Below are 25342 nucleotides of genomic sequence, written 5' to 3'. Positions count from 1 at the left end.
TATGTTTGTTTGTTTGTTTTTTAATGCATCTTCTGAGATGCAAACATGCAGCCTGCTGAGGGCTGGGACAGCTTTGCCCAGAGGCAGCCCATCCCACAGAGGTGTGCAGAACCTGCGGCAGCACGCTGCCATCCTGTGCTGCTGCTGCTCGGGGCTTTGTGGGCTGTAAGGGGAATGCCGTCTGCTTGTGGTCTTGCTTGGACGCTGTCTCCCAGGTAGGACAGGTGTGACTGGAAGCCCCTGGGCTTTTGTTCCTTGTCCTCCCTCTGCCATCTTCATGGGATGACGTGAGGAACCAGGCGCCCCTTCCCAGCCGCTATTTTCGGCAGGCATTTACTTTCCCAGCCTCTGCTGGCCGCCTGCCCGGAGGTGGGGAGGCTGGAGCGGGGGGGCTGAATCTCCCTCCTCCTTCATAAAAGGGCCCCGAAGTGGGGGCCGGGCCACGGGGTTATTTTTGGGAGCAGCTCCTGGGATCCGATGGCCTTGTTAGGGCAGTGCTGACCTCTCTGCGGGCGGGGAGGAGAGCAGCGGGGCGGGGGCTGTCTCGGGACCCCCCCCCCCCCCATCCCTCCCCTTCCTCTGGCCACGCTCGGCTCCCCGGGGCCCTCCACCACCCCCTGCCCTCCCTTCTCCTCTCCCCTCCTTGCAGTTTCTCCTTCGTCCCATCACAGTCCCCTTGGGCGGGTGAGGAGCACCCAGAGCCTTCTGCCATGGGGCAGCCGTGCCCCCACCTGCTGCTGCTGCCCGGCTGAAGGGAGCAGCCCGGGAGCGGGGGAACCATGAGCGGGGGCAGGTTCGATTTCGATGATGGAGGTGCCTACTGTGGCGGATGGGAAGGGGGTAAAGCCCATGGGCACGGCATCTGCACCGGCCCCAAGGGGCAGGGCGAGTACTCGGGCTCCTGGAACTACGGCTTCGAGGTGGTGGGCATCTACACATGGCCCAGCGGCAACACCTACGAGGGCTATTGGTCCCAGGGCAAGCGGCACGGCCTGGGGATCGAGACCAAAGGACGGTGGGTGTACAGGGGTGAGTGGACCCACGGCTTTAAGGGACGGTACGGCGCGCGGCAAAGCATGAACAGCGGAGCCAAGTATGAGGGTACCTGGAACAACGGCCTGCAGGATGGCTACGGCACCGAGACGTACGCAGATGGAGGTGAGGGGCTGTGTGGGGCGAGCGGGCGGCTGTGGCTATGGGGTGAGCTCTGCTGTCCCCATGGGTGAGGGCTGGGCATTGGCTGCCTCTGGCATCCCAGCAGCAGACCTTGCATTGCATGGCCTTTGGCTCCTTTTCCCACTGACTGATCGTTGCTGTTCACAGCTGAACCCCGGCCCCAGCTCCACAGGTTCGCGCCTGCAGCTGGCCTGTCCCCTCCTCATTGGGTGGCGAGCTGGGAATGTTTGTGCATTGGATAGAAGCCACCTCCAGCATCGTAGTGCACTTTGCCTATGTATTAAGTGCTCCTCGCACGCCTCCGGCTGGGTGCCTGGACATCTGTTTTTGCTGAAACGTGCTTATCAAAGCCATTTAAAATACTTAGCCGCATGTCTTTCCCTAAAATAAACCCTTTTGGCTCCTTTGGAACTCTCATTCTCCCATGGTGCGGATGTGTGCTGTGCTCTGTATGGGCTCAGTCTAATTGTGATGTTGCTTTAGTAGTAATTTTGGGGTTAGAAACATCGCAAGAATCTCTGTGCAAGTAATTCTGTAGCTCTTCAGTACTATAGTGTTCCACGCTGCCATATTTAGGATAGCTAAATAGAGAGGGTGATTTGGAAGAAATACGCTGCAAAATATGTATCAGAATTACATCTATATTTATCCAGGACGTGCGATAGAGCTACTTTGTAAAGAAAAATAACAGTAATGGTGCAGGTCTTCAGAATGAAGAGCATTGGATTTATAGCCCTTAGGAAAAGAGACCAATTGAGGGCATGGCTGTGGTGGTGCAGATTGCTGCAGGTTACTGTTAGCACCGGTCACTATGGTGTGGTACAGCCATCAGGTAGCTGTAAGCAGCATGGAACATCCTGTCTCAGCAACTGCACGAAGAACTCGAAGTATCACAGATTCCTCACTGCTCACTAGAAACGCATCCTTCCCCGGGGGTGCAGAGCTGCTGAATTTTGAGTTCATGTCATGGAGGGCAATGTAAAGAGGTGCCAGAGGAGTTTGAATGGAATTCAAGCTTTCTGTAGGAGTGTGAATTAGGTCTTGTTCTGAAAGCTTGAGGCAGAAGAAAGGTGAATACGAGGCTGCAGGCGAAGCCAGCCTGCTATTGCCAGCCAGCAAATCTGCTACATGGAGGTGGATGGATGTGACCAGGGGTTGGAGTCACTTCCAGCACAGGGCATTCTATGACTCCATGACCCGCAAGAGCTGCTCCTGTGTGGTCTCCTCACCTGTGCACATTGCAGCTATCTGCATGGCCCAGCTGAGGCCATGCTGCTGATGGGAGTCACTCATGTCTGAGCTGAGATTGCCATGGCCAACATCTGGACACCTCTGGTAACTGCCAGCCCTGCAGCTGAGCTTTGTGAGCCCTAGGTGCAGCCATGGAAGCACAGCAGGGCCCTGGGAGTGCTTGTGCACATGCAGAGCTTGGCAGCTCCTTGGGAGCTTCACAGCTGTGTGAGGACTGCAGGGTGGTGCAGCTGATGCTGGTGCTTTAGATTACATGTAATGTAAACCTCAAATATATACATTTATAAAATTACAAACTTTATGCTTTAAAGTGCACTTACAGGCTTGTTTGTGATTTGTATCCTGTGGCTGCCTGAGGCTGATGGCTGCATTAAGCCCAAATCTGGAGCAAAGCTGATTGAAATCTCATATTGATTTTTGGTAAGAAACGAGCTCCCGATGTAACTGAGCTCAGAGCTGGCCAGGCTGCTTTCTTCTTCTCTACCAAACACCTGTGGGAGGCTGATGACTTCAAGGGCTCTTCTTCTGTAATTCTGATTGAAGTCAGCCATGTGGTTCAGAGCTGCTAGTGTGCGTGGTCAGACAGAGGATCTCTATGGGACATTTCCTTGAGTGTCCCAGCTCAAAGCATGTGTGTGCTTGCTTCTGTTAGCAGAAAAGAGCTTGGAGTCCTTTGCAGGGACAGGGTAGGACAGATAAGCTGGCAGTGAATTGGGCTGTGCAAGGTAGAGCACAAAGGAACTCGTCATTTTGATGGGCTGATGGTTGGACTTAGTGGTCCAACTAAGACTCAGGGACTCTTTCCAACCTTAATGATTCTGTGGTTCTATGGTTTTATAACACAAGTTATGTGCAAACACGTGGCTGTTTGATTTCTGCCTTGAAGTTTTATTCCCCCTGTAAGGAAGCCCTCATTTCGGGGTACGTGCTTTGGCTCTGACTGCTCAACTCTGTCAAAACTTGCTGCAGGAAGTAGCATCGCTGCTAATGCAGAGTCTTACTGCTAATATAGGGGAGTCCTGCTCAGAGCTCTGCTTTGCTGTACAAATAACTGTTTCAATGTGGATCTATTCACAGATGGCCCACGTGCCCCATGGCAGCAGCGCCTCTTCACTGCAGGTCTGCGAACACAATGCTGCATTCCCTCCATGTGGCCAGGGCTGATAAAGTAGCTCATCAAAGGTCATGGGGCATCAGAAAGGGAGCGGGGACTCAAGTCCCTGTTTCCAGGTCCAGGACCCTGATTTCTGTTGACTGCTTCTATTGCAAAATAATTCAGCTTTCAGTATTCATCTGAATACTTCGCTACAGAGCTCAGTGTGACCCACGAGTTAATGCTGTGTCTTTCTATCCCTCTCCGTTTCTCTCTACTTTTCCTTTCCAACCAAAACCATGAGGTAGCACTGTCAGAGCCCTTCCCCTGCTGATGCTGGCACCCAAGGAAGCACTCAGTTTTTGCTGCTCTGTCTTGTACGTGGCCCCACGATGCTCCTGGCCTTTTGCACCACGTCTAACATGTCTGTCATCACTGTACCTGGGTAACAGCACATGATTGGAAGGCAGCAACACCATTGGAGCTGTCTGCATTATTTACCTGCCTGCGTGTGTTACTTACATTCACTGCTGGTTATCCCAGCACCTCAGGCAGGCTGGGCAGGCGAGATGCAGTGCTGATGGCAGCAGAAGCTGAAGCTTTCAGCTGGACCAATCCTGCTGCCATGTGTTCTAGGCATCCATAGGGAATGGATGTGCTTGGGGTGAAGTCCCTGTCAGTGCCGCAGCTCAGTCCTTCCCACCCTGTGAATGCAGGCACGGCTGCTCTCTGCTTCACTCAGACGAAGGCAGTGCTCCTTATACCTGGGCGTCGCAGAGGAAGCAGCATTTTATCATTCCAGCAAGAGAAAATTCAGGCAACAAGGCATAATTGGAGTGCTGTCCCTGTTCTGTTTTCTTTCACACATGCAGTTATTGGATCCCCACCCCATGGGCATCCCCCAGCAGCCCACTGCCTGCCCCCTCTCCAGAGCCAGCGCACACTGAACTGATCAGGCAGGTCCCTGCAGCAGAGAATTACAGCTCTGTTCCATTTATACCTGAAACAGTTTCTATTCCCATTCGCAGCTCTTTTTTAATTATTATTTTACAGAATCTCAGCTCCTTGTAAGCAGCTTGGTGGTGCCTGCATGTCCCCCATGGCACACATGGTATACTGTGGCCGTACCACTTTGATAGCCGTTTTGTGATTTCAAAGCAGTCTGCCCTCAGGATGCTTTATGCTATAAAGAAATCCTGGTGATGATGTTTCCTCTGCTGCAGTAGCCCCATGTCTGTGCTGCTGGTGGGAAAAGAGGGTGTTTCTTCCCACAGAGGGAAACTGAGTCAGGAAAACATGAAATGTATTGGCCAAGGCTGCTTGTGGCTTGATGGCAACAGTGGAGAGGGAACCCAGGAATATGAACTCTCCAAGGCAGTGCTTTTCCTCTGTGCTGCCAACTTCATGTTGCTGACGCTCCATTGACTGTGAGTCTGGGCTCAGATGTCATTGGTATGGGCATAGGGAGGGATGGTGGTGCCCAGTACCTCCCCATGCCCATCCCAACCGTGTCCCCATTGGCCACAGTACCCACACGAGGAGGCTGTGACCTGTCCCAGCACATCGAGCTGCTCCCAGACCTCCTGGCTGTGCTCCAGGCTGATGGCTGTGCCCAGGCACGAAGCCTCAGTCAGCCACCATAAATCACAGTGCAACATGGACGTGCCAGTGAGCTCCAGCTCCCACCCAGCCAGGAGGTGCTGCTCAGGAGAAAGGATGGAGCTGGGATTGTTGGAGGGCTGAGCCTCCTAAGCCCATGAGACTTCTCTAGAATTCCTCTTCCAGGTGGTTAATTCAGCAGCGATATCAGATGCAGCCTGCTATGTGCAAGGTTGGCCTGTCCTCCAAGGAGGTCTCCAGTGTCAACACTATCGAGTGTCAGCCCCTCTCGCTGCCATGCAGGCAGGGATGGGGTGCTGAGTTCAGGGGCTCCTCATGGGGACAAGAGCAGGGCAGCACGTGGCACCTCCGTGTTAGGAAGATTCATTACCATTTTACAGAGCAAAATGTGGGGTTGGAAGGGACCTTAGAGTCCAACTATTTCCAACCCCCTGCTGTAGGCTGGTTGCCACCCACCAGATCAGGTTGCCCATGGCTCCATTGAACGTGGCCTTGAGCACCTCCAGGGAAGGGGCACCCACAGATTCTCTTGGCAAAGGCACCTTGCTCTGAAAGGCTGCTTCTGTGGCTGGTGCAGGTGCTCTGCAGTGTGTGAGCCCTCACTTTGGTATGTGGGGAGATGCAGCACTGCAGCAGCCAGAAATCCTCCATACCCCAGGCAGGGAGTGAGGGTGGCAGCCGGGGGCAGCAGCTGCTGCCTGCCTGGGCACTGCTTGCCTTTCCTGGCCCCCGAAACTGTAAGTTAACACCCCACAGGCGGGTCCAGAGAGGATTTCAACGAAACCTGAAGCTTCGGAGTAGAGATTATGCTGCAGAAGTGGCCTGGGAGAGCGTAAAATATGCACTCCCACCATCACCAAAGAAGGAGCTGCAATTGCTCCCTGGGGACCAGGGTCATCCCTGGTCTCAGTAACAGCATCTGAATGTGGGAATGAATGCCTGCAAGCCAAGTCACCCCTCCTTCTGAGCTGGCAGAAAGGCCTCGCTCCCCAAATGGTGGTGCCTCCTGGCAGCTCTCTGTTGCTGCTTAATGAAAAGCAGACTTTTTGGATACAAACAGTGAACGTGTCCCCTGCCCATGCATGGAACCAGGCCTGGGAGGGCAAAGAGCAGGGGGGGCCTTTTCCAAGGGTGTTTGTGCCCTCCCCAGAGCCCTTCACCCACAGTGTTTTGGGGCCAGATGGCCCCTTCCAGATGCCGGCTGATGGATGAGAGCAGAGCTGAATACTGCTTTTGTTTTGGGTGGTTTTGCTGGTTTCTGAGGCAACTGTATCTACGGAGTGAGGAGAGCAATGGGGCTGGGAGGGCTTAGGGCTGGGGAGCCTTCTCATGTCCCATCCTGAATGGTGCTATAGGGCTCGCAGCGTGCTTGGCAGGGTGGCTGTGTTGGTGCTGGTTCTCCTGCTCTTCCCAAGAGCTGTTCTGCTAATTTAAGTCTCTTGGCATCCTGGTGAGAAAATCAGAGCTGCTATCTCCAGTTTACCATTCTGGGGCCTGCAAAGATGCAGAGAGGGAAAAGACCAGGTTGGCAGAGAACTGTACTTCTCCCATTCCCCTGAGGTGTTCCAGTCCCGCTAGGTCTCAGTAGAGTCCCAAACCTGAGGTGTAGCCCCAGCTGAGGCAATCACAATCTCCTTTATGTTCCTCACTGTATGACATGTGCTCTCCTGAGCTGGGTCCAGAGAGGAGAGCAGAGCTGGAGGAGCCCTTCACGGAGATACGGTACTCCCTGCTTTGCTGTTTGTGTGAGTCTGGTCACAGGATCACAGGCAAGCTGTACCGGGGCAAAGCAGATGCTGAGGGAGTTCTGTCCCCTGCCAGCACCACCTCGTGTCTTCTATCCCTGCTCCCTTGTGGCTGCTTTTGCAGGTTGGCGAATGCTGCTGGATACTGGACTCAAGGAGGGCAGAGCGAGCGCTCCTGTCCCACGGCGGCCACCAAACCGCAGTGCTTTGCCCTCATGCAGCTGCTTCACCATCTGCCTCTTCTCTCCCACAGGAACCTACCAGGGCCAGTTCACCAATGGCATGCGGCACGGCTACGGCGTGCGGCAGAGCGTGCCCTACGGCATGGCTTCGGTGGTGCGCTCCCCGCTGCGCACCTCCCTGTCCTCCCTGCGCAGCGAGCACAGCAACGGCACGCTGCCGCAGCAGGACTCCCCCGCCGCCCACCCCGAGAGCCTGCCCGCCTCGCCCACCATCACCCGCGGCGGCTTCGCCCTCAGCCTCTATGCCGACGCCGAGGCCGGCAAGGTGAAGAAGGGGGGGCTGTTCCGCAGGGGCTCCTTGCTGGGGAAGCTGAAGAAGTCCGAGTCCAAGTCGTCGTTGGCCAGCCAGAAGAGCCGCGTCAGCTTCCTCAAGAGCGAGAGCGGGATCAGCTCGGCCGCCAGCGATGCCACCTCCACCGCCAGCCTGGGCGAGGGGGCGGAGGGAGAGGAGTATCCCCCCTTTGAGTCCGACATCGATGCCACCACCACTGAGACCTACATGGGCGAGTGGAAGAACGACAAGCGCTCGGGTTACGGAGTCAGCGAGCGCTCCAGCGGGCTGAAGTATGAGGGTGAGTGGCTGGACAACCTGCGGCACGGCTACGGCTGCACCACGCTGCCCGACGGCAAGAAGGAGGAGGGCAAATACCGCCACAACGTCCTCGTCAAGGGCATGAAGAAACGTGTCATACCTCTGAAGAGCGCCAAGATCCGGCAGAAGGTGGATCGGAGTGTGGAGGGGGCCCAGAGGGCAGCAGCCATCGCCCGGCAGAAGTCAGAGATCGCGGCATCCAGGTGGGTGCGTGGGGTCCTGGGGGTGGTGGTCACTGTCCCATGTGTCCCTCTGGACCGTAGCAATGGGGTCAAACGTGGCTCTCTGCAATTTCTGTTTAATTTGTTTTACTGCCCTTATGGCAGCTCAGTGATGGGTGTTCAGGACCTGCTGGGATGGGGAAGAGCTTCTAGCTTTCTGCTGTCTCCATCCCCTTTTTCAGCCTCTGAAGAGTCCTTGTAGCAAACACCCACACTGTGAAATCAGGCTCCAACCAAACTCTTTCCTTTTTCTCACCCTTCCCAGTCCTGTCCCCTACTCCCCTTGGCTGGGGGAGCTGATGACCGGTGGGGACTGGTGGGGACAAGGAGCTGGTGAGATGAGGGTATGTGGTGAAATGGTGGGAATCTGGTGAGATGGGATCGTCTGGTGCCTCACCAAGCTACCAGAGTGGCCATGGTGATGTTAATGGGGTTGCTGAATGTGGTAACCCCAAGAGGCTCATAAGCAGCAAGTGTCCCAAAGGAACACTGCAGCAAAGTGTTGCTCTGCCCTGGAGCCCATGGTATGGCAGGATGGGCAGTTCCAGACTGCCTCCAAGCTGGCATGGCATTTCAGCCTCTTGGTCTCTGAACTGGGGCTGTGGAGCCAGGGCAGGTCCGATGGGCAGGAGCAGCATGCATGGTGTGTGCTACAGTTCATGGCCACCCCTCAGTTTTCACTGCACCAGCAGAGATGCTTTGAGACCAGACAGGTGGGCAGTGCTCAGGATTAGCTGTGTTAACAACTAGCTGCAGAGGAAAGTGCTGATAGCCCCTTGTGTCCATGCCAGGATGAGACAGAGCAGCTCTGGGGGTGGCAGGGGAAAGTCCTGTTTGTGTGCCCCATCCCTGCGTGTGTCTGATCGGTGGCACTGTGTCTCTGTGGTTGGGATTGTCATTGCCCAGTGACAAGGACCCCTGGGGCTCACGGCACACAGATGGTGACCCCCTCCTTCTCTGCCACCATGATTCTGGGGGGCACACTGTGGCTGCGGGGAGACGACTTTTGCTGCAGTGCTGTGCTGCTTTGTGCCTTTTTAGGGTTTAGTTATCAAATTTGCTTTATTACCACGCAGTCATAGGAAATAATTGCCCTGGGGAAGGCTCTTTATTTTCAAACCCTGTCTCTGACTGCCTTCACAGCCCGGAGACGCCTCTGTGTTCCTGGCTCCAAAGTTTTGCAGGGAATATGATTGTTTTTTCTCCAAGCCCCGTTGCCTGAACAACCAGCAGAGAGAAACCATCCAGATTTCAGAAGTCATGCAGGGACAGCAGTGTCACAGACCTTGTCCTGCTGGGGAGGCTCCACCAATGCTGATCCCACTGTGCCCAGCAGCAGAGCATGGCAGCAGCACTTGTACCCTGAAACAAGGAGGCTGGAGCTGCAAAAGCCGCTCCGTGAGAAGTCAGTCAGTTTATATAAGCCTCTTTTTATTATACACTATTTACACATTGGATCAAAAGCGGCTGTGCAGCACTTTCCATCAGGGGCTGGAATGCAGCTGCTGCCCTCGCAGGGGACCGCATCCCTCCAGGCATGGCTGGGAGATAATTTCCTATTAAGGAAACCTCAGAGCTGGAGGAAATCAGAGGTTGCACTGCACTGCACTGCACTGCTGGGACGTCTTCCCTTCTTAGGGCTCGTGGAAGCGCAGTGCTGTGCAGGGCTGCTTTCCCTTGCAGTCCCAGTGGTCTTCAACCCACCTCAAAGCCAACACTTGTCTTCTCCTGGCTGCGGGCTGCAGCTCACCCTTTCTATCCGCCTTCACTCCTGGGGTGTGCTGCTCTGGCTCTGCTGCTGTCTTGTAAACAGCCGCCTCATGCTGTGCTCCTTCTCCCTCCTGCTCCACTCAGCCCTGGGATCAAGTATAAATATAAATAATTTTGCCTAGAAATGGTCCTAGGAAGAAATCCCAGCTCTGTCACCAACTTTCTTTTGGCTTTGAACTTTGCCTCAGTTTCTACACCCACAGCAGAGAATATTTGCATGCAGGCTGTGAAAATAAATTACTGCAGCTTATAAAGGGCTGCGCTATTGTTAATGTCTCCCCAGCCCATAACTACAAAGTGGAGTTCCCTAGATTGAGTATTTATATTACTCCTTGCGGGGCACCATGTGCCTTACATGAAATGTCTCTGAAGCCACATGAATTGCTGTTTGGGGGGAACACGATGTCTCCATGCAATTACTGCTAGGAACTAATTGCCGGGACTGAGCAGCTGGGCTGTACCATACCTGGCTGCCTCCATGTGCCCCTGTCATTGTGTGCGGTATTTGGGTTCCATTTGCTTCTGGCACTTGAGGGAGCCCCTCACGGAGCTGAGCTAACATGCAATCCAGCTGCTGGGGAGTGTAGAGGAGAATTCACTCTTTTACACCATAAAAGGCTCTTTAAGACTTAGAAATTCAGAGGAAAACAAGCCCAAGTGCTGAGGCTGCCTCTGTTGGTTGTACCGTAGGAATCTCAGGCACGTGACCACGCTGGGATGCTCAGGCAGGCAGTACTTGTGCTGAGCAGAGCCAGGGAACGAGCTGTGCTGGTGTGTGAGTGCAGCGGGAGGGCTGCAGGCAGCTCTGGTCCCAGTGCCTACTGGGCTCGAGCACTCTGGGTGGCTCCTGCCCACTCCAGTGCTGTCTTACCCTGCCTGGGTCCCTCCTGAACCCTCTGGTTGGAAATCCATCTGCTTTCCACCTGTGCGAGGAGCTGAGGATGGAAATGGCATTGATTTGATGGCTGTAATGGAATGGGATAGGGTAGAATAGAATGCAAGGGGAGGGGCAGGGCTGGCTGCATTTTGAAGTTTGATTTCTGAAGCTGTGCACTCAGTAGCTGCACAGCTCACAGGAGCATGTATTTCCTTCTTGGTGGGGCTTCTGAGGGACAAAATCAGTGTCTCTGTCCCAGTGTAGCAGTGCCTGCTGTGATCTCCTCTGCATGCCATTGTGCTTCCCACTGACTTGGACTAAATTCAACAAAGGGACTTTGCCATGCGTCCTGCATGGCGTGGGCCTGGCCAGGCTCTAGCTACTTTGACGGGTACGTGTCCTGCTAACAGCACTAAAATATGTCTGTCGGAAGCTGTAGGGCCAATGGGAAAGTGAGGTATAAGGGACAAAGGATGCTGGTGTGCTTCACCTGTTATCTATAAATGCTGGCCCTGAAGTCTGAGCAGCTGGATGTTCTGTGACTGGAGGACATAACTAGGAATTATCACATTCTGAAAATTTTTTGAATGTACAGCTGCCCTGCAATCCTGCCACTTGGATATATAAGCCCTCAACTCACATCCATGGCCCCGTATCTCTTCCCAAAGCTGCCCTGCCAGCCGTCCCACTGCTCCCAGCCTTCCCAAGCCTCAGCACTCGGGCTCGTGGAAGGTGCAAATGACGTCCGGGAATCGCTGCAGTCAGCACAGCGTCCTGACTAAATAAGGGAGTGCATAGCAGAGGTTTATCAGCGCTGCCGGGTGCGACAGCTGGGAGCCATGGCCAGCAGCAGCCCCAGCTCGGCTGCAAGTTGCACCGTGAGGTGCTCTGCCGGGCACTGCTTGTGTGGGAGAGCAGCAGAGCATCCCAAATTGCTGCACCTTCACCCTTCCTTCATCCCTCCCTGCAGCCGCCTCCTCTCCAGCCAGCCTGGCTGCAGCCATGAGCTCTGACAGACACATTTTTGGCCAGGACTGGCTATTGGGCTGAAATATGCTTTGACTTCAGCGCAGGGTGCGTGTGGCTTTGTCTTGCTCCCCTCCACCTCACGTGGATTTTCTGAGGCTCGTTCATGCTGTAGTAAGGTAACAGAGGCCATGCGCTTCCAACAGCTCTAAGGAGAACGCAGCCGTTGGTGGCGGAGAGCTTTCTTGGGTTTTCCAGGGCCTTTGGGACTTACTGGGATCCCATGAGAGAGTAGGGTTGGACATCAGTGGGTACGGCCTAGCCAGTGGGATTCATGTCTGACCCAGTGGGAAATCCTTATCTCAACAGCTTGCAAACACTCAGAGGGAAAAATGAAGTGAGACTTCAATCTGGAAAATGGCTGGAAAATGGCAGCTTCATGCTGAGTCCCCTCCGAAAGGTTGGGAGCTGGGCTTGAAAATGGTTGGCTGCAGCCAGGCTTTGCTCAAGGTTTATCGTCACTTCTGTGGTACGTGATAGAGACTGATATTGAACAATAAAAAATATAGGAGTAAAATGTCTGATTCAAATACAGAGCCTGAGATACAGAATCCCCCTCTCCTCGTGGCGCATTTGGTTAGCTTAAGCTGGTGCCCAGCAAGAGCCCTTCGGTTGTCTGAGTTCCAGTTTTTGTAGCTTTGCCCCTTTGGGACCTGCTGAGATGTCCCCATCCCCTCACGTGCCCCGCAGCTCTGGTGCAGGCGTGCAGGAGCTATCCTAGCTCACAGCCTCGTCTCTTTGTTCCTCTGGGTTCAGACCTGTGAATATCAACTTGAGAGACAAAGAGGCTGGTAGAAAAATGCTCCTGCCTTAGACTGATGAATCACTGGGCTTCTGACCAAATACAATATTTTAAGAAATACGCCTGCTTTCATTTCCTTACAAAAAAAAAAAAAAAAAATAAATTCCTGTTATTCCTTTCTTGACTGGGAAAAAGAAACACCAAAACGTAGCCTGTGTTTTCTCACTCTCTGGATTTAGATTATTAAAAACTGAAAAGAGAACTTGAAGTAGAAGTTGTTCAGACTTCCAATTGAAGAAGCCAGTAGTGCCACAGAGAGAATGCCCACCTCCTGACCCAATCCAGGGCTGGCACTCAGCTAAAGCTCACTTGGGTTGCAATGCTGCCTATATGGCAGAGCTCTTGGGTCAGGCTGGGCTCTCTCGAAACCAGTGAGCGCTGCTGCCCTCCTGCTTCATTGGGCCAACCCACTGTGATGTGGCTGGATCCATGCCCTGCTCTGCCCAGGCAGAATGGCCCTAAACACCTGCGCGGTTGGTCAGCAGCAGCAAATCTGCTTTTTCCCCCCCCAGACATCCCTGCAGGTGCTCTTGCTGCAGGACCAGGGTCTGTAGGTCGTCGTCTTGCAGACAGCTGCATGTCTGTCTGCTGTGAGATTAATGTCACTTTAACCGTTCTGAGGGGAAGTATCCCTTGGTGAAAGGTGCAAGTAGCTTTGAGCTATTCAGAGCTAAGGATAACATTTCGGTATTTTAAAAATTTACCATGTAATCATAAAGGCTAATGCTTGCTGAAATCGTTAAGTCGCAGCGAGCTCTGCCAGGTGCTCCTGAAGCAAAGCACAGTGAAGGATGCTTCTCTCCAGACAGAATGGACTGTTTGTGCTCCTTATGCAGGAAGCAATGACGAGAGGTTCAAAAAGTTCACAAAGCAAAGTTCACAGTGCCACTGCTTCAGTATAAGTGCTGGTGCAGCCAGTAAGAATTCCAGGGTACCTCATGAGCTGGCTGTCAGGATTGTTCTGCAGGCCAGGGTGGTTCCTCTTTGGGGATTTCCTTTACAGTGATGTGGATGTTTCCCATAGGAGGCAGTTCGTTTTGCTTTATGCACAGATCACACCCTGCAGGCACAGAGACCATGATATAAACCAGCACAGTCTGGGAGTGTCAGAGTCTAAACTGAATAGGTATGTGCACACAAATGATAGAATAAGAAGAGCAATAGGACAACAAAATGTATGCCTGGCTGCTGGAGAAGGATGCCCGTGGGTGGGTCCACAGATGGGTGACACTGGGACACGGAATGTGGCACAAGAGATGAAACAAAAAGGGGGTTCCAGTCCCATGGGCTGGATACAGGCAAGTGGGGATAGTGGGTAACAGAAGTGTGTTGGCATCTGTGTGTGTGTGGAGGCAGAGATAGAGACACAAAGGAGATTGAAGGGGGGTAAGCAGGAAGAAAAGGATGGCCTCAGTGCCAAAGGTGGTGCGGAAAATGGAGAAGCCAGAAAGCATCTGTCCTGCTGTGCTCTGTTTGTCCTCTTCCCTCGCAATGTGAACACAGAAGCATGGAAGGGACCACACTGCCATCAGCAAAAGCACTTCTGCGGCTTTCCCTCTATCTCTTGAGTGCTGCTGGCATCCCTGCCAAGACAAACTGTTATCTGAAGGTTCTTCAGAAGGACAAAATGCCACCAGCATGACCATGGAAGCATGCTGAACTTCCCTATGCTCTGTACGGCCGTGCTGACAGCATGGCATTTAGCCCAATTTGCACACTTGTCCCCGCAGGACCTGAATCCAGCACAGGGCAGTTTGCTGTACTGATGGGACAAGGAGTCCTTGGAGAGGGAAGGACAGTGCTGGATAGGTTTGTGTTTCTCTGAGTACATGGATGTACAGCAGCTGGGGCATAGGGCTCAGGTCTCCCCCTGCTCCTGGCCGCAAGGTCATTGCTGCACCTGCAGGTACCCCAGCTCTCCTGGTATTTGCAGCATTCTCTGCTAATTCCAGCTTCATTTACAGGCTAAGCCAATGTGGATGTGCAAAACCACATAAACTGTCTGAAGAGACGTCCCTGCTGGCGTGGCTCTGGGCCTCACCTGTTAGCACAGCGCTCAGCTGCGGCTCGTGTGTCTGCAGGGGATTTCAGCAGCAGTCAGGAATGAAGCAGGCAGTGCTGCTGGGACAGGGCCAGGGAGGATGGGAGTGGAGCTCTGTCTGCACACTAATACAAAAACGATTAGAGCATTAGAGCCGTGCCAGGGGAGAAGTGAAGCATTTAACTCCCTGCTCCCAGCGTCCTGCAGCAGTCACTGCAATCCCTGAGATTGCTCTGGTTGGGAATAGGGAGCGCTTGTCCCCACCCCGTGCATCCTTTCTTGGGTTGGGGAACACCAGCACTGGTTTCTGAGGGCTCCTCTTTGTGTTCTTGGCCCCCGGTTGGGTACATGCTCACAGCTTATTTGCCAGCACTGCTTTGAAGACAGGCTTATGAATGCTGCTGCTGGTTGTGCCCTGGGCTCTCCCTGGGTGCCTGCTATTTGTCTGCTGCTCTGCCACTGTGGCCACGTTTCATTCTGCATCGACCTCCCCTCCCCGACGCTGCCAGGATAAATAATGCATTCAGAAATACTCTCTGAGACTTGATGTTATTGTTATGGCTGGGCCATTCCCTACAAGCTGTGCATTGTCACGGTGCTCCAACAGAGCTCTGTACTGTGGAGCTGTGCTGTCACCTCTAGCACCATGTGTTGTCACCAGGCATGCCAGGATCCATCTGCACCCCTTCGGTTCCACGTCAGCACAAGTGCAGCTCTACTTCTACTAGCAGAGGGAGCAGACTCTGCATCCAGTCCACTGCCAGGCTACTTCTTTGGAAGTTATCTCTAGGAACCCTCTGCTTCCAGGTGCTGCCCATTTCCTGCAGGGTCTGAAAAGTGGCCAGGAGACCCTCTGCTCACCAAGTGGCTGAAAAGGAAGGTTTTACCCTTGTGTGGTGAATCCCATCCCAGAGCAACAGGACAAAGGCAGGGGCTGGAACACATCCTTTGGGGTGAAGAGCTGATCTCCCTGTTTGGTGAGCTTGTCTGTGGGCTGGTATCATGCAGGCTTGTGCTTCCTGGGATTTGCTGAGCCCACTCTGATCCCTGGGCATGGAGAACACAGAGCCACCCCCTCAGCCCCTGCCAGACCTCAGTGGAATTAATCACACTGATTACATGCTACCAAAAAAGGAGGTGATTTCACTGTTGCGAGCTGCTTCAGACCCCCTGCTTGTGAGCAGTGGCTTAAAACTGCTGTCTTCTCCCTCATCACGTAGCCTCTTTGAGTTTAAGAATTTTGGATAAAAAGACCAAGAATGACAGCAATCCCAGGCAGCTCAGCCTGCAGAGAAAGCAGGAGATAAGGTGTGGGTGCAGGCAGGGGTGAGCCACGTCTGCAGCAGTGGGATGACGTCCCAGAGAGACGCCGTCCCGGGCACAGCAGCTCCACATCCTCTGCTCTATCTCAGGGCACTGAGCAGCATTTTCGGCTCCCTGTCAAGTCACACCGGTGCCTGTATCAGTTGGGATTAGTGCCCTGCCTTTAATTCTTTCCCTACAGCTATCCAAAATAACTTGTGTGCGTATGCACGTATATATAATCTTCTACTCATCAGGGGTATCAGAACAGCATTTCTATCACCTTTCCATTGCAGCTGTCAAGTTTTCAGAGTAAAGTTAGTTTTGTCTGCATGCTGCATCTGAGTTTAATGGGAAAGGACCAATGAAATTCCAACCTGAGTTTGAAAAGTCTGGGTATCATTTAAATAGCTCGACAGACATTGTATGACCTCATTAAACTTGTAATAAAGTGGTGTTGAAGGGCTGCTAACTGCACATCTGCTCAAAAATAAGTGGTTTTGCACTGGTGCTGCCAGTGCATACTCTGCTGCATGCAGCACGGGAGACAGAGGGAGCCCTGGGAAGCATTAAGGCATGGGGAAAGCCTCCATGAGCCACAGGTGGAGCAGACCAACTGAGCATATGGTGCTTCACCCTCCCTAGTTTTTAAGGTGTGATCCTACTGTTTGAAGTCAGTTCTCTCCCAGACTGTGAGCAGCTGGGCTGCAAAGCTTGCCCTACTTTTAGCATAAAGATCATAGGCCCTTGAGTGTGTGGTATGTGAGGAATACAACAGCCGGCAGGCAGAATAGCTGTGATGGCCCTAGAGAGCAAGCAGGAGGCCCGAGAGAGCTCACAAAGTGAGGCTGTGAGGGAAGCAAAGGCTATGCCTTTCCAAGCATTTGTGCCTGCTGTGAGCAGCCCCTGGATTGCTGCAAGCAGAGAATTCCCTTGGACAAGCCAGAGTTTGTTGCTGAAGAGCTCCAGGAGTGTAATTTGGGGTGAAATGTGTCAGCAGTACTGACAAGAGGCATGCTGCTGCTGGTGAGGTGCAGCAGCTCACTCAGAGGTGGTGACAATGCAGTGGTGCCCAGCCATCACCTTGCTGTCCCTCTGTGCTCCTGTGAAGTCTGCAAAGGTACTTCAGACATTCCTCAGAGTGGGCATCTTCATGAATTGCAGCATGGCAGCAAGTCCATTTTGCACCATCTGCTGCCTCCCTGCAACATGTGAACATGCTCATGTTTGCAAATATATCTGCTCCATTTGCTGGTCACACCTCAGCCTTAAACACTTTGTGCCCCTTGCTGGAATTCTGCACTGATGTCAGCTCAGATAGCACTCACTCTTGTCCCCTCTTCTCTCTGCAGGACTACTCATGCCAAAGCCAAGGCTGAAGGCTCTGAGCAGGCAGCTCAGGCAGCTAACAACGAGTCGGGCATAGCCAGGATGATGGCCAGGGAACTTTCCCCAGACTTCTACCAGCCAGGTAAGACAAGAGGCTTCTTCTAAGGGATTTCACAGTTTCCTTGGGGAATCTGTTCCAATGCTTCTCCCACTTTATATCTCAGGAAGCTGCCTTTCTATCTAAATCGGATCCACTTTTGCCCAAGTTCAGCCAGCCCCTTGCACATGGGAGATTTGCTGATCTTACACTGCTGTTTTACCTGTTACAAGGTGTTACTATAGCCTGGAGGAATTCTGCAGCCCTCCAAGCTCCCTGCCTCTTTCCCCCCATTATGAGGCCCTCCCAGTGTCTTCCAGGGCCAGCAGAGAGCTGGGAGCCGTCTGCAGCACTCCTGTGAATGCACTCCTTGAGCTGCAGTGGCTTTTTCTTGGAACAGCTTTGCACATTGACTCATAGCTCATATCCTGTGAGGACACAAACTGCACCAAGAGTGCAGTCAGGTTCAGCTAATTAGGAGCTGTAATATCCTGTACGAAAGTTGATAATGCAAAATATTATTTCCTTAATCTCCTATATATTTGTTCGCATCACCATTTATTACATGGCTGAGAAAACACTGGAGAGGTTCCTTCTCTAAAAGCAAGCGCTGGAGATTAGTAGATAGGAAGTGTAGTGTTAGAAGCAGCACTGTCAATGCCATTACCTTTCCCTAGAACAGACTAGATAGACCTGTGTTTGGGAAGTTTTCATTTTCATAGAAGGGAGGTAATAGCAGAGCAAAAAAACCAGATCCAAACGTCTATGTTTCATAACCTATCTTCCTTATGATGTGATTTTGTTACCTGGATCAAATGTCCAGCATCTGTCACAGCATCAAAACTGGGGATAGAAGCCAAACGCTGCCTGCTACTCTACACTTGATCTTAGCCAAAAGGCCGAGAAGCGATGTGGAGGCCGGTAACAAGTGGTGTCCCCCAAGGGTCTGTCTTGGGACCGGTGCTCTTTAACATCTTTATTAATGACATCGATGAGGGAATTGAGTGCACCCTCAGCAAGTTTGCTGACGACACCAAGCTGAGTGGTGCGGTTGATACGGTGGAAGGAAGGGATGCCATTCAGAGGGACCTCGACAGGCTGGAGGGCTGGGCTCGGGTGAACCTAATGAGGTTCAACACGGCAAAGTGCAAGGTTTTGCATTTGGGCCGGAAGAACCCCAGGCACCCGTACAGGCTGGGAGGAGTGGTCCTTGAGAGCAGCTCGGCAGAGAAGGACCTGGGGGTCCTGATGGATGAGAGACTGAACATGAGCCAGCAGTGCGCTCTGGCAGCTCGAAAGGCAAATGGGATCCTGGGCTCCATCAGGAGAGGGGTGGTCAGCAGGGACAGGGAGGTGATCGTCCCTCTCTACTCGGCTCTTGTGAGGCCCCATCTGGAGTACTGTGTCCAGGTGTGGAGCCCTCAGTACAAGAAAGACATTGAGATTTTGGAAAGGGTCCAGAGGAGGGCGACTAAGATGATCAGGGGGCTGGAGCACCTCCCCTATGAGGACAGGCTGAGGGAGTTGGGCTTGTTCAGCCTGGAGAAGAGAAGGCTGCGGGGTGACCTCATTGCAGCCTATCAATACCTGAAGGGAACCTACACCCACGAGGGGAGTAAACTCTTCAAAAGGGCTGACAACAGCAGGACTAGGGGAAATGGATCGAAGTTGAAGGAGGGAAGATTTAGGTTGGATGTTAGGGGGAAGTTCTATACAAGGAGAGTGGTTAGGCCCTGGAACGGGCTGCCCAGGGAGGTTGTGGATGCCCCGTCCTTGGATGTGTTTAAGGCCAGATTGGACGGGGTCCTGGGCAACCTGATCTGAATGTGTGTGTTTGGTGGCCCTGCTAGGCAGGGGGGTTGGAACTACATGATCCTTGAGGTCCCTTCCAACCCGGGTGATTCTGTGTGATTCTGTGTGATTCTGTGTGCTACTCAGCAGAACCTGCTGCTCTGATTGCAGTGCCTCCACGCTGTGGCAGTACCTCAGCTCAGGACAGGCAGCAGGAACAGCACACACCTGGTGCTCAGCCAGACAGACACATTGACATATTTGCTGAAATTCCCTGCGTGTCCAACTAGTCCTGCACCTACTAGCTAGGGAGACAGAGCAGTGGAGTGGTTCCCCTTCCTCCTGCTGCACTGCAGGGCCTCAGAGCTGCCTTTGGGCTGGGAACCACCACAGTGGCTGGGCACAGGCATGAGCCAGCATGTGACACTTCATTTAACAATAGCTAAACATCACTTGATCCTGGCATAAGCCTCTCAGCTGCCACTCACAGCTCCACATCCACCCTTTGCACACTGGGGTATTTATAGCGCAGAAGTATCAGAAACTGAAATTCCTGCTGGAAGGTTTTTGACATCTAGCTGGAGCACTTCTTCCACCTGTAGCGACTGAATGAGACAAAAGAAATGGTCTCTGCACAATGGGTCTCCTGGCCATGCGTGAGGCTGGTGTGTGTTTTTCTTCTACAATCCTTTTTAATCTCTACATTCACTAAGTGATCAGAATATAACAAGGAGGGATGTATCTTCTTTCAAGGCTGCACCTTCCAAGAACAAAAACACAGAGATCCAACATGCGCATCTTTAATAAGTATTTAGCTCTGGGCTTCCTTTAGGATGTTAACCCTAAAGACCTGGAGGGGAGTGATGAAAGCCAAAGTTCTTGCTAAAATGTTCTGGGAGGTGAAGGAAGTGAAGCGGATGCTGGGGAAGGGAGGAGGATTGGGCTGTGCCGTCCCCTCCAGGCAGCTGGGAGTTTTGGTGTTATTTAGGAGGAGAAGAGAGCACCAAGAGATAGCAAGGAGCCCAGAGCTGCAGGCAGCCTATTTTGAGGAGTCTGAACAACTGTTGAAAAGGCTTCCAAATAATCCATTTGCAGCCAGAAATAAATGGCCCTGAATGGGTTGCCTGCTGATTGACAGGAGCGTGTAGGCAAGACAGAGCAGCTAAAATCAGTGCCCTCTCTCCCTACCACCCCCTCAGAGCAGAGACATGGCCCTGAGTGGGCAGGAGTTAGCAGCGTGCAAATCACACCCATGATTTATTAGAGGGAATGAAGCACCAATCTCCAATTTCCAGAGTAGGGTCAAGTCTGCGCTAGTCCTTGGGGTGGAGGAGAGGAGGGGAGGAACCATGAAGCAGCTGGGGACAGTGTGGCTCCACGGTCTGTGCTGTTCAAGAGCGCGTGCCAAGGCCTGTATGTCTGCACTTCTCAAAATTACTAGGATTCAGCAGAATGAGACCAACACCATTTCCAAAAGCAGGTGCTTTCTTTTGGACTTGCTGATTTGCAACCCCACGATGCCTATAAGAAGCACGCTCATGTTCTCTTTGCTACAGGCATTGCAGGGACATGTAAGGGCCCCTGCAAGGTCCCATTATGCAGAGCACTGTTGTTTTTCAGGCTTTTCTGGTCATTCCCTGGTAGATTTTGCTCTGCTAGCACCACAGAGTGAAGGACTGCCCTCAGTGTCAGGCTGTGCTTGAATTCCTCAGTGATTTGCTTTGCAGACCTGGCCCAGGGTTAACAAGAAGTAAAGATTTAATGATAACTGAAGTGACAGCAACGTTGCTAAGAGCTGACAAGTCAGCATTGGAGATGTGGCCAGAATGAAACCTGAAGCCCCGAGTCACCTTGTGTGATGGTGCCAGCTGATTTTGCTGGTGTCTGTGTCAGTGCAGAGAGGAGGGCTGGCCCTCACTGCAAGCCCCAATCTGTGCATAAGAAACATGTTTTTCCCATATAGCACAACAGAAGATGGATCACCTGGGGATACCTCCCTTTCTTGAGGAGGCAGGGCGCCTCCTCATGTAATTGTTTGTTTCCACTCTGTTAGACACCAAGGAAGCCACAGTGAAGAGTTTTCCAGCCAGGAAAAAAATGAGAAAAGAAAAAGAAAAAGCTTGGGTGAGAGCTTGATCCCTTTAGGCTCAGGATAATCCTTCTGTGTCACTCCAAACCACAGAAAGCTGGGGTGCAGATTTTTAGTTCTTCTGAGTTTCATGTGGAGCTCCCGGCTCGCTCCTCCGTGCAGGGCAGTGCGAGGCAGGGATCTGCATCTGAAGGAAATCCCTTCTGGAAACAGGCTCTGCTTTGGGGCAGGCAGTGGAAAATGCAGCCTCACTCCGTTCTCTCGGGAGCTTGTTCTAGCCCAAAAGGGGAAAAGCACAGGGTGAGTTTGAAGCTAAAAAAACATGACCTGAGACAGCCAGGGTTGTTTCTCAGGGGAAGGTGACAGCAAGGTGCTGCGAGCCCTGGGTTTGGGCTGGTGTGCTTTGTTCTCTGATGGGGTGCTGGCATGTGGAGCAGGGAGCCAGGCCCTGCTGCCTCCCCCAACCCTCTCCCAATGCCCCTCTCTCTGCAGGCCCCGAGTATCAGAAGCGGAGGCTGCTGCAGGAGATCATGGAGAACGCAGAGCACGCCGTCAACATGGAGGAAGCGACACCCCCTCAGCCCAAGGGCGCCCCGCCACCCCCAACGCCCCCTGAGAGCCCCCAGCTGCACGAGCAGGACGAGGCTCCCCGCCGCCGCAGCCCGGCCCCGAGTCCCGCCGCCACCCCTCCGGAGGCCAAGCGGGCCAAAGCACAGCAGGATGGAGCCCCGCGGCCTGGCAGCTGGGCCGGGCCGGGCAGCGGCGGGGCTTCCGATGGCGAAGGCCGGCCGGCCTCACGTGGAGCAGCAGCACGGCCTGCGGAGCAGATGGAGATCAGGCCGCTGCAGCGCATGGCGCGCGAGCCCGACGTCGAGCACTACAAGGGCTACCACAGCTACGCCGTCAGGACACCCCCGGTCTCCCCCGCTGCGGACTATGAGGAGGAGCCTCTCTCTGAGCATGAGCCGCCATCCCCGGAGCCCCAGGGAGAGCCTCGGAGGCGCGGGGGCACCCCGGTGCAGACGCAGGAGCCCGCAGAGAGGCACGCGCCCCAGGCGGAGGCCAAGGCGGAGCAGCCGCAGCCCAAGGAGCTCAAGCAGCCCAGGCGGCGGCCCAGCCCTGAGCGCAAGGCAGTGAGCAGGAGCGAGCCCGCTGCCGACAGAAAGACTGAGGGCCGGGCGCCGGGCCGGACGGAGCACAAGGCGGGGGCCAAGCGGAGCCCAGCCCCGGTGGCGGTGGTGGCAGCAGCGCAGGATGCGGAGGAGGGTGACGAGGTGAGGTGTGGTGGTGCATTGGGACCAGCGGGATGTGGAGGGGCGGCTCTTGGGACAGCTTTGCAGCAGCAGCTCTGTTCCTTTTCCGTTGTAGGAACTGCTTTTTTTTCAGCCTTGTTTTTCCCCTTTTGATTTTCTCCCCAAAGAGCCTGGAGTCTCAGGGCTGCAGTCGGCACAGACAGGCATCTAGGGGCTCTTTTTGGGCCCCCACAGCCTTTTGGAGGAGACTCTCCGTTTTCACCTGCCGGATTTGTCTCAGTATGGGCTCTAAACATGATTTGGGACCAGCTTCATGCAGACCAAAATGCTGGGGGTCAGCCCTGGGCTGGGCGACCTCACAAATACCTTTGGAAACTTTTCCCACACTGCTCAGTCCAGAGGGCCCCTCGAGATCTGTGGGGGCACAGAAGGTCATTTCCTCCTGTCCTTTCCGTGTCCCCGGCCATGAGGGCTTCCATGGTTGGTCCATTGAAGTAAGCCTGGAATTTCAAAATTTGAGGGAAACAGACATTTTGTGAGTTTTTTTTCCCTACATTCTTCCTGATTTCCCACCTTTTTGCATGAATTTGGAAAGTTTGGAGGAACATGAAGGATGTGTTATTTTATCCATTACTTCCACTCCATAGGGGCACCTTACGAGCTGATCCATGTTATCAAATCACTGATTTCTTGGATTTAAAGAGTATTCCCTGATATTCATTTTGCTGTGAGCAAATGCAGCTGTAATGCCTTGCATTTTGTTAGCCTGCTTCTTCTCACAGTCCTTTTGACACAGACAATTCCATTGTGACTTTAGAAAAAGCACCGCTTGGAAATATTTTAGTCTGAGATAAGAGCACACAGATGGATTTGTTCATCCTGAAAGTGGCAGCTTTACAAACACAGATTATGTGTTTGTAAGGAGAAAGGAGTTCAGAGGAATAAGTTGAAATGGGCTTAGCTTTTTCTCTGCGTGTGGCCAGGGTCTCCCTTAAGACATTTGCAGGGGAGAAATAGGAGTAGAGTAGTGATAGGTAGGCAGTGGTAGATATTCAATTAGTTTGACATTGAGGCCAGATGCATGTTCATTGGGAATGGGTGATTTTCATATATTTGAGCAGCAGAATCAAGGCAGCTCTATCAGGTCTCCTCACTTAAAACTATGCTGTATAATACTCCGTCATTATTTTTTCTTTCAGGGACCTAACACAATTGTGATCTGCATGGTCATCTTACTGAACATTGGTCTAGCCATCCTATTTGTACATTTTTTGACATGAGGTCCCCTTCAGACAAGGTAAGAAAGTCGGTGAGATGTTGTCCTCAATTTGTAGACCTCGCTGTGGACATTTTATAGTTGACGAACTTTACTGCCAACACAAGCTGTTCATTGACAAGTGCACTGGTGATAGAAATATATGAGCATTTATTCAATAGGTGTTGAGATTCTCAGTTATCTCTTGTTTATTCCAAAAGTGATCTGTGCAGTAATTTCAGTGGGTATTTATTGATTTCCTCAAAATTGAGCTGTTTTTATTGAATGCAGTCCTGCAGCGTAGTTTTGCCTTCCCTGTTGGAAGGATGTGGTTCAAAGAATGAGAATTCCAGTGTGAGAATGCACTCAGCCCAGCAAGAGGCAGAAGCACAAAGAAAATGTGAAACTGGAGTTTTCAGATCTATTTGCACCAGTGCCAGTACCACCACTGTTGTTACGTACTTGAATCACTAAAGATCAGTGTGAGCTGCAGCGTGTATCTGACTAAAGTTAAGCTGGAGCTTGCTCAAGTCTTCCACCTGAGTTAGGATGTGGGCTTGCATTTGAATTTTGCGGCAGTAAAATCTTGTGAGGTTTCTTGTGGCTGTGGGGTTTCTAGACACAGGAATGTATTGTAAGTTTGCACAAGATTTTTGTCACCTTGGGCTTAACTATTCCTAAATCAATCTATCAGGGCTGAGCCTGACCCTTGGGCCTCACAGGAACAAAATGCAAGGTGCTCCTCCCATACTTCAGTGCAGGCTTTTGTCTTCAGGGCTGAAACTGCAGGGCACTGCTTTCATTGGTGCTAGTTGCCACTCAGCCTGCAGAGATGAAAGCTATGCAAACAGCAATGGTTCTGTGTTGATTGCATGTTTTGCTCCCCCTTAACTCTCCCATTTATCTGTGTCTGGGACAGGCATCGCTGCTCACTGAGACCATGGACCTTGGTGGGGATTAAATCTCAGTCACCTGGAAACACCTATGAGGAGGACTTGAGATCCCAAGGTTGCACTGCAAACATGAACCTTAAGTAAAAGTACCTGAAGATCCTCCGTTCAGTCTCCCTGCTCCCAGGCTGTGGCTGGCCTCTGCAATCTACCAAGAAAAATCAGAATTTCTACAACTTAACCTCCTTCTCTTCTTTGTATAAAGTAGCAGTTGCCTTAAATTATTCTCACCAAAGCCATCTACTGCCCTGTCGTGCCAGGGATGAGGAATTTATCTTTAGCTGTAGGAAAATGAGTGAGAAGGTCTCATCCACACACTGTGATGTGTTTTGTAATTCTCTTGGTTGACTTGATGTTGGAGATTTCCCAGAGAATATCATCCATGGCCTGGAAATGCAACAATGTGCAACAACCAAAATGACACCTGAGAGCCGTGCCACGGCTGGGGCTGGACAGCGTCTGCCTCCATGCTTGTGTGTCATCCAAAGGGACGAGCAGAATGTCTTTCCTTTCCCCATCATCTGGAGGCGTTTTCCATGTATGGAGGACTGAGGGGGGAGCATGTTGACATTGGGCTTGGTGAAGTGTGACCTGCCCATGCCTGCCGATGAGCCGCGGTTGGGGCTGCGGGGTGGGGTGTGAGGGGCTGGCTGGGGCGAGGCTGCCGGTGTGCCCAGAGGTGCTGCAGGTGCAGACGGTGCTCATTTCTGGACTGGGCGCCATCCGAGCTCTGTCCTGCCACCAGCAATGCTCTGTGTGAAAGCGTCTTGCAGCGGGTGACTTCCCACTGTAACGGGAAAGGAAATCAACGTGCAGAATT

At 52.7% G+C, this 25342-nt stretch overlaps 1 protein-coding gene across 1 annotated transcript; it reads left to right on the top strand.

The window, feature by feature from the left end:
• Positions 1–582: 582 nt before the first annotated feature.
• Positions 583–25147, top strand: JPH2 (junctophilin 2). The gene is made up of 6 exons (XM_042832394.1): positions 583–1158; positions 7139–7922; positions 17111–17229; positions 21557–22338; positions 23517–23614; positions 24492–25147. Exons 1-5 carry the CDS (start codon positions 780–782, stop codon positions 23595–23597), a joined length of 2145 nt encoding a protein of 714 aa, XP_042688328.1. The 5' UTR covers positions 583–779; the 3' UTR covers positions 23598–23614; positions 24492–25147.
• The last annotated feature ends 195 nt before the right edge of the window (positions 25148–25342 follow it).

The sequence above is a fragment of the Centrocercus urophasianus genome, unplaced genomic scaffold, assembly GCF_019232065.1.
Source record: "Centrocercus urophasianus isolate 14NV4802_14NV808 unplaced genomic scaffold, USGS_Curo_1.0 seq_38, whole genome shotgun sequence".
In the NCBI taxonomy this organism is placed as follows: Eukaryota; Metazoa; Chordata; class Aves; order Galliformes; family Phasianidae; genus Centrocercus; species Centrocercus urophasianus.
The sequence above is the reverse complement of the archived record's forward strand: the minus strand, read 5'-3'. Positions and strand labels throughout refer to the sequence as shown.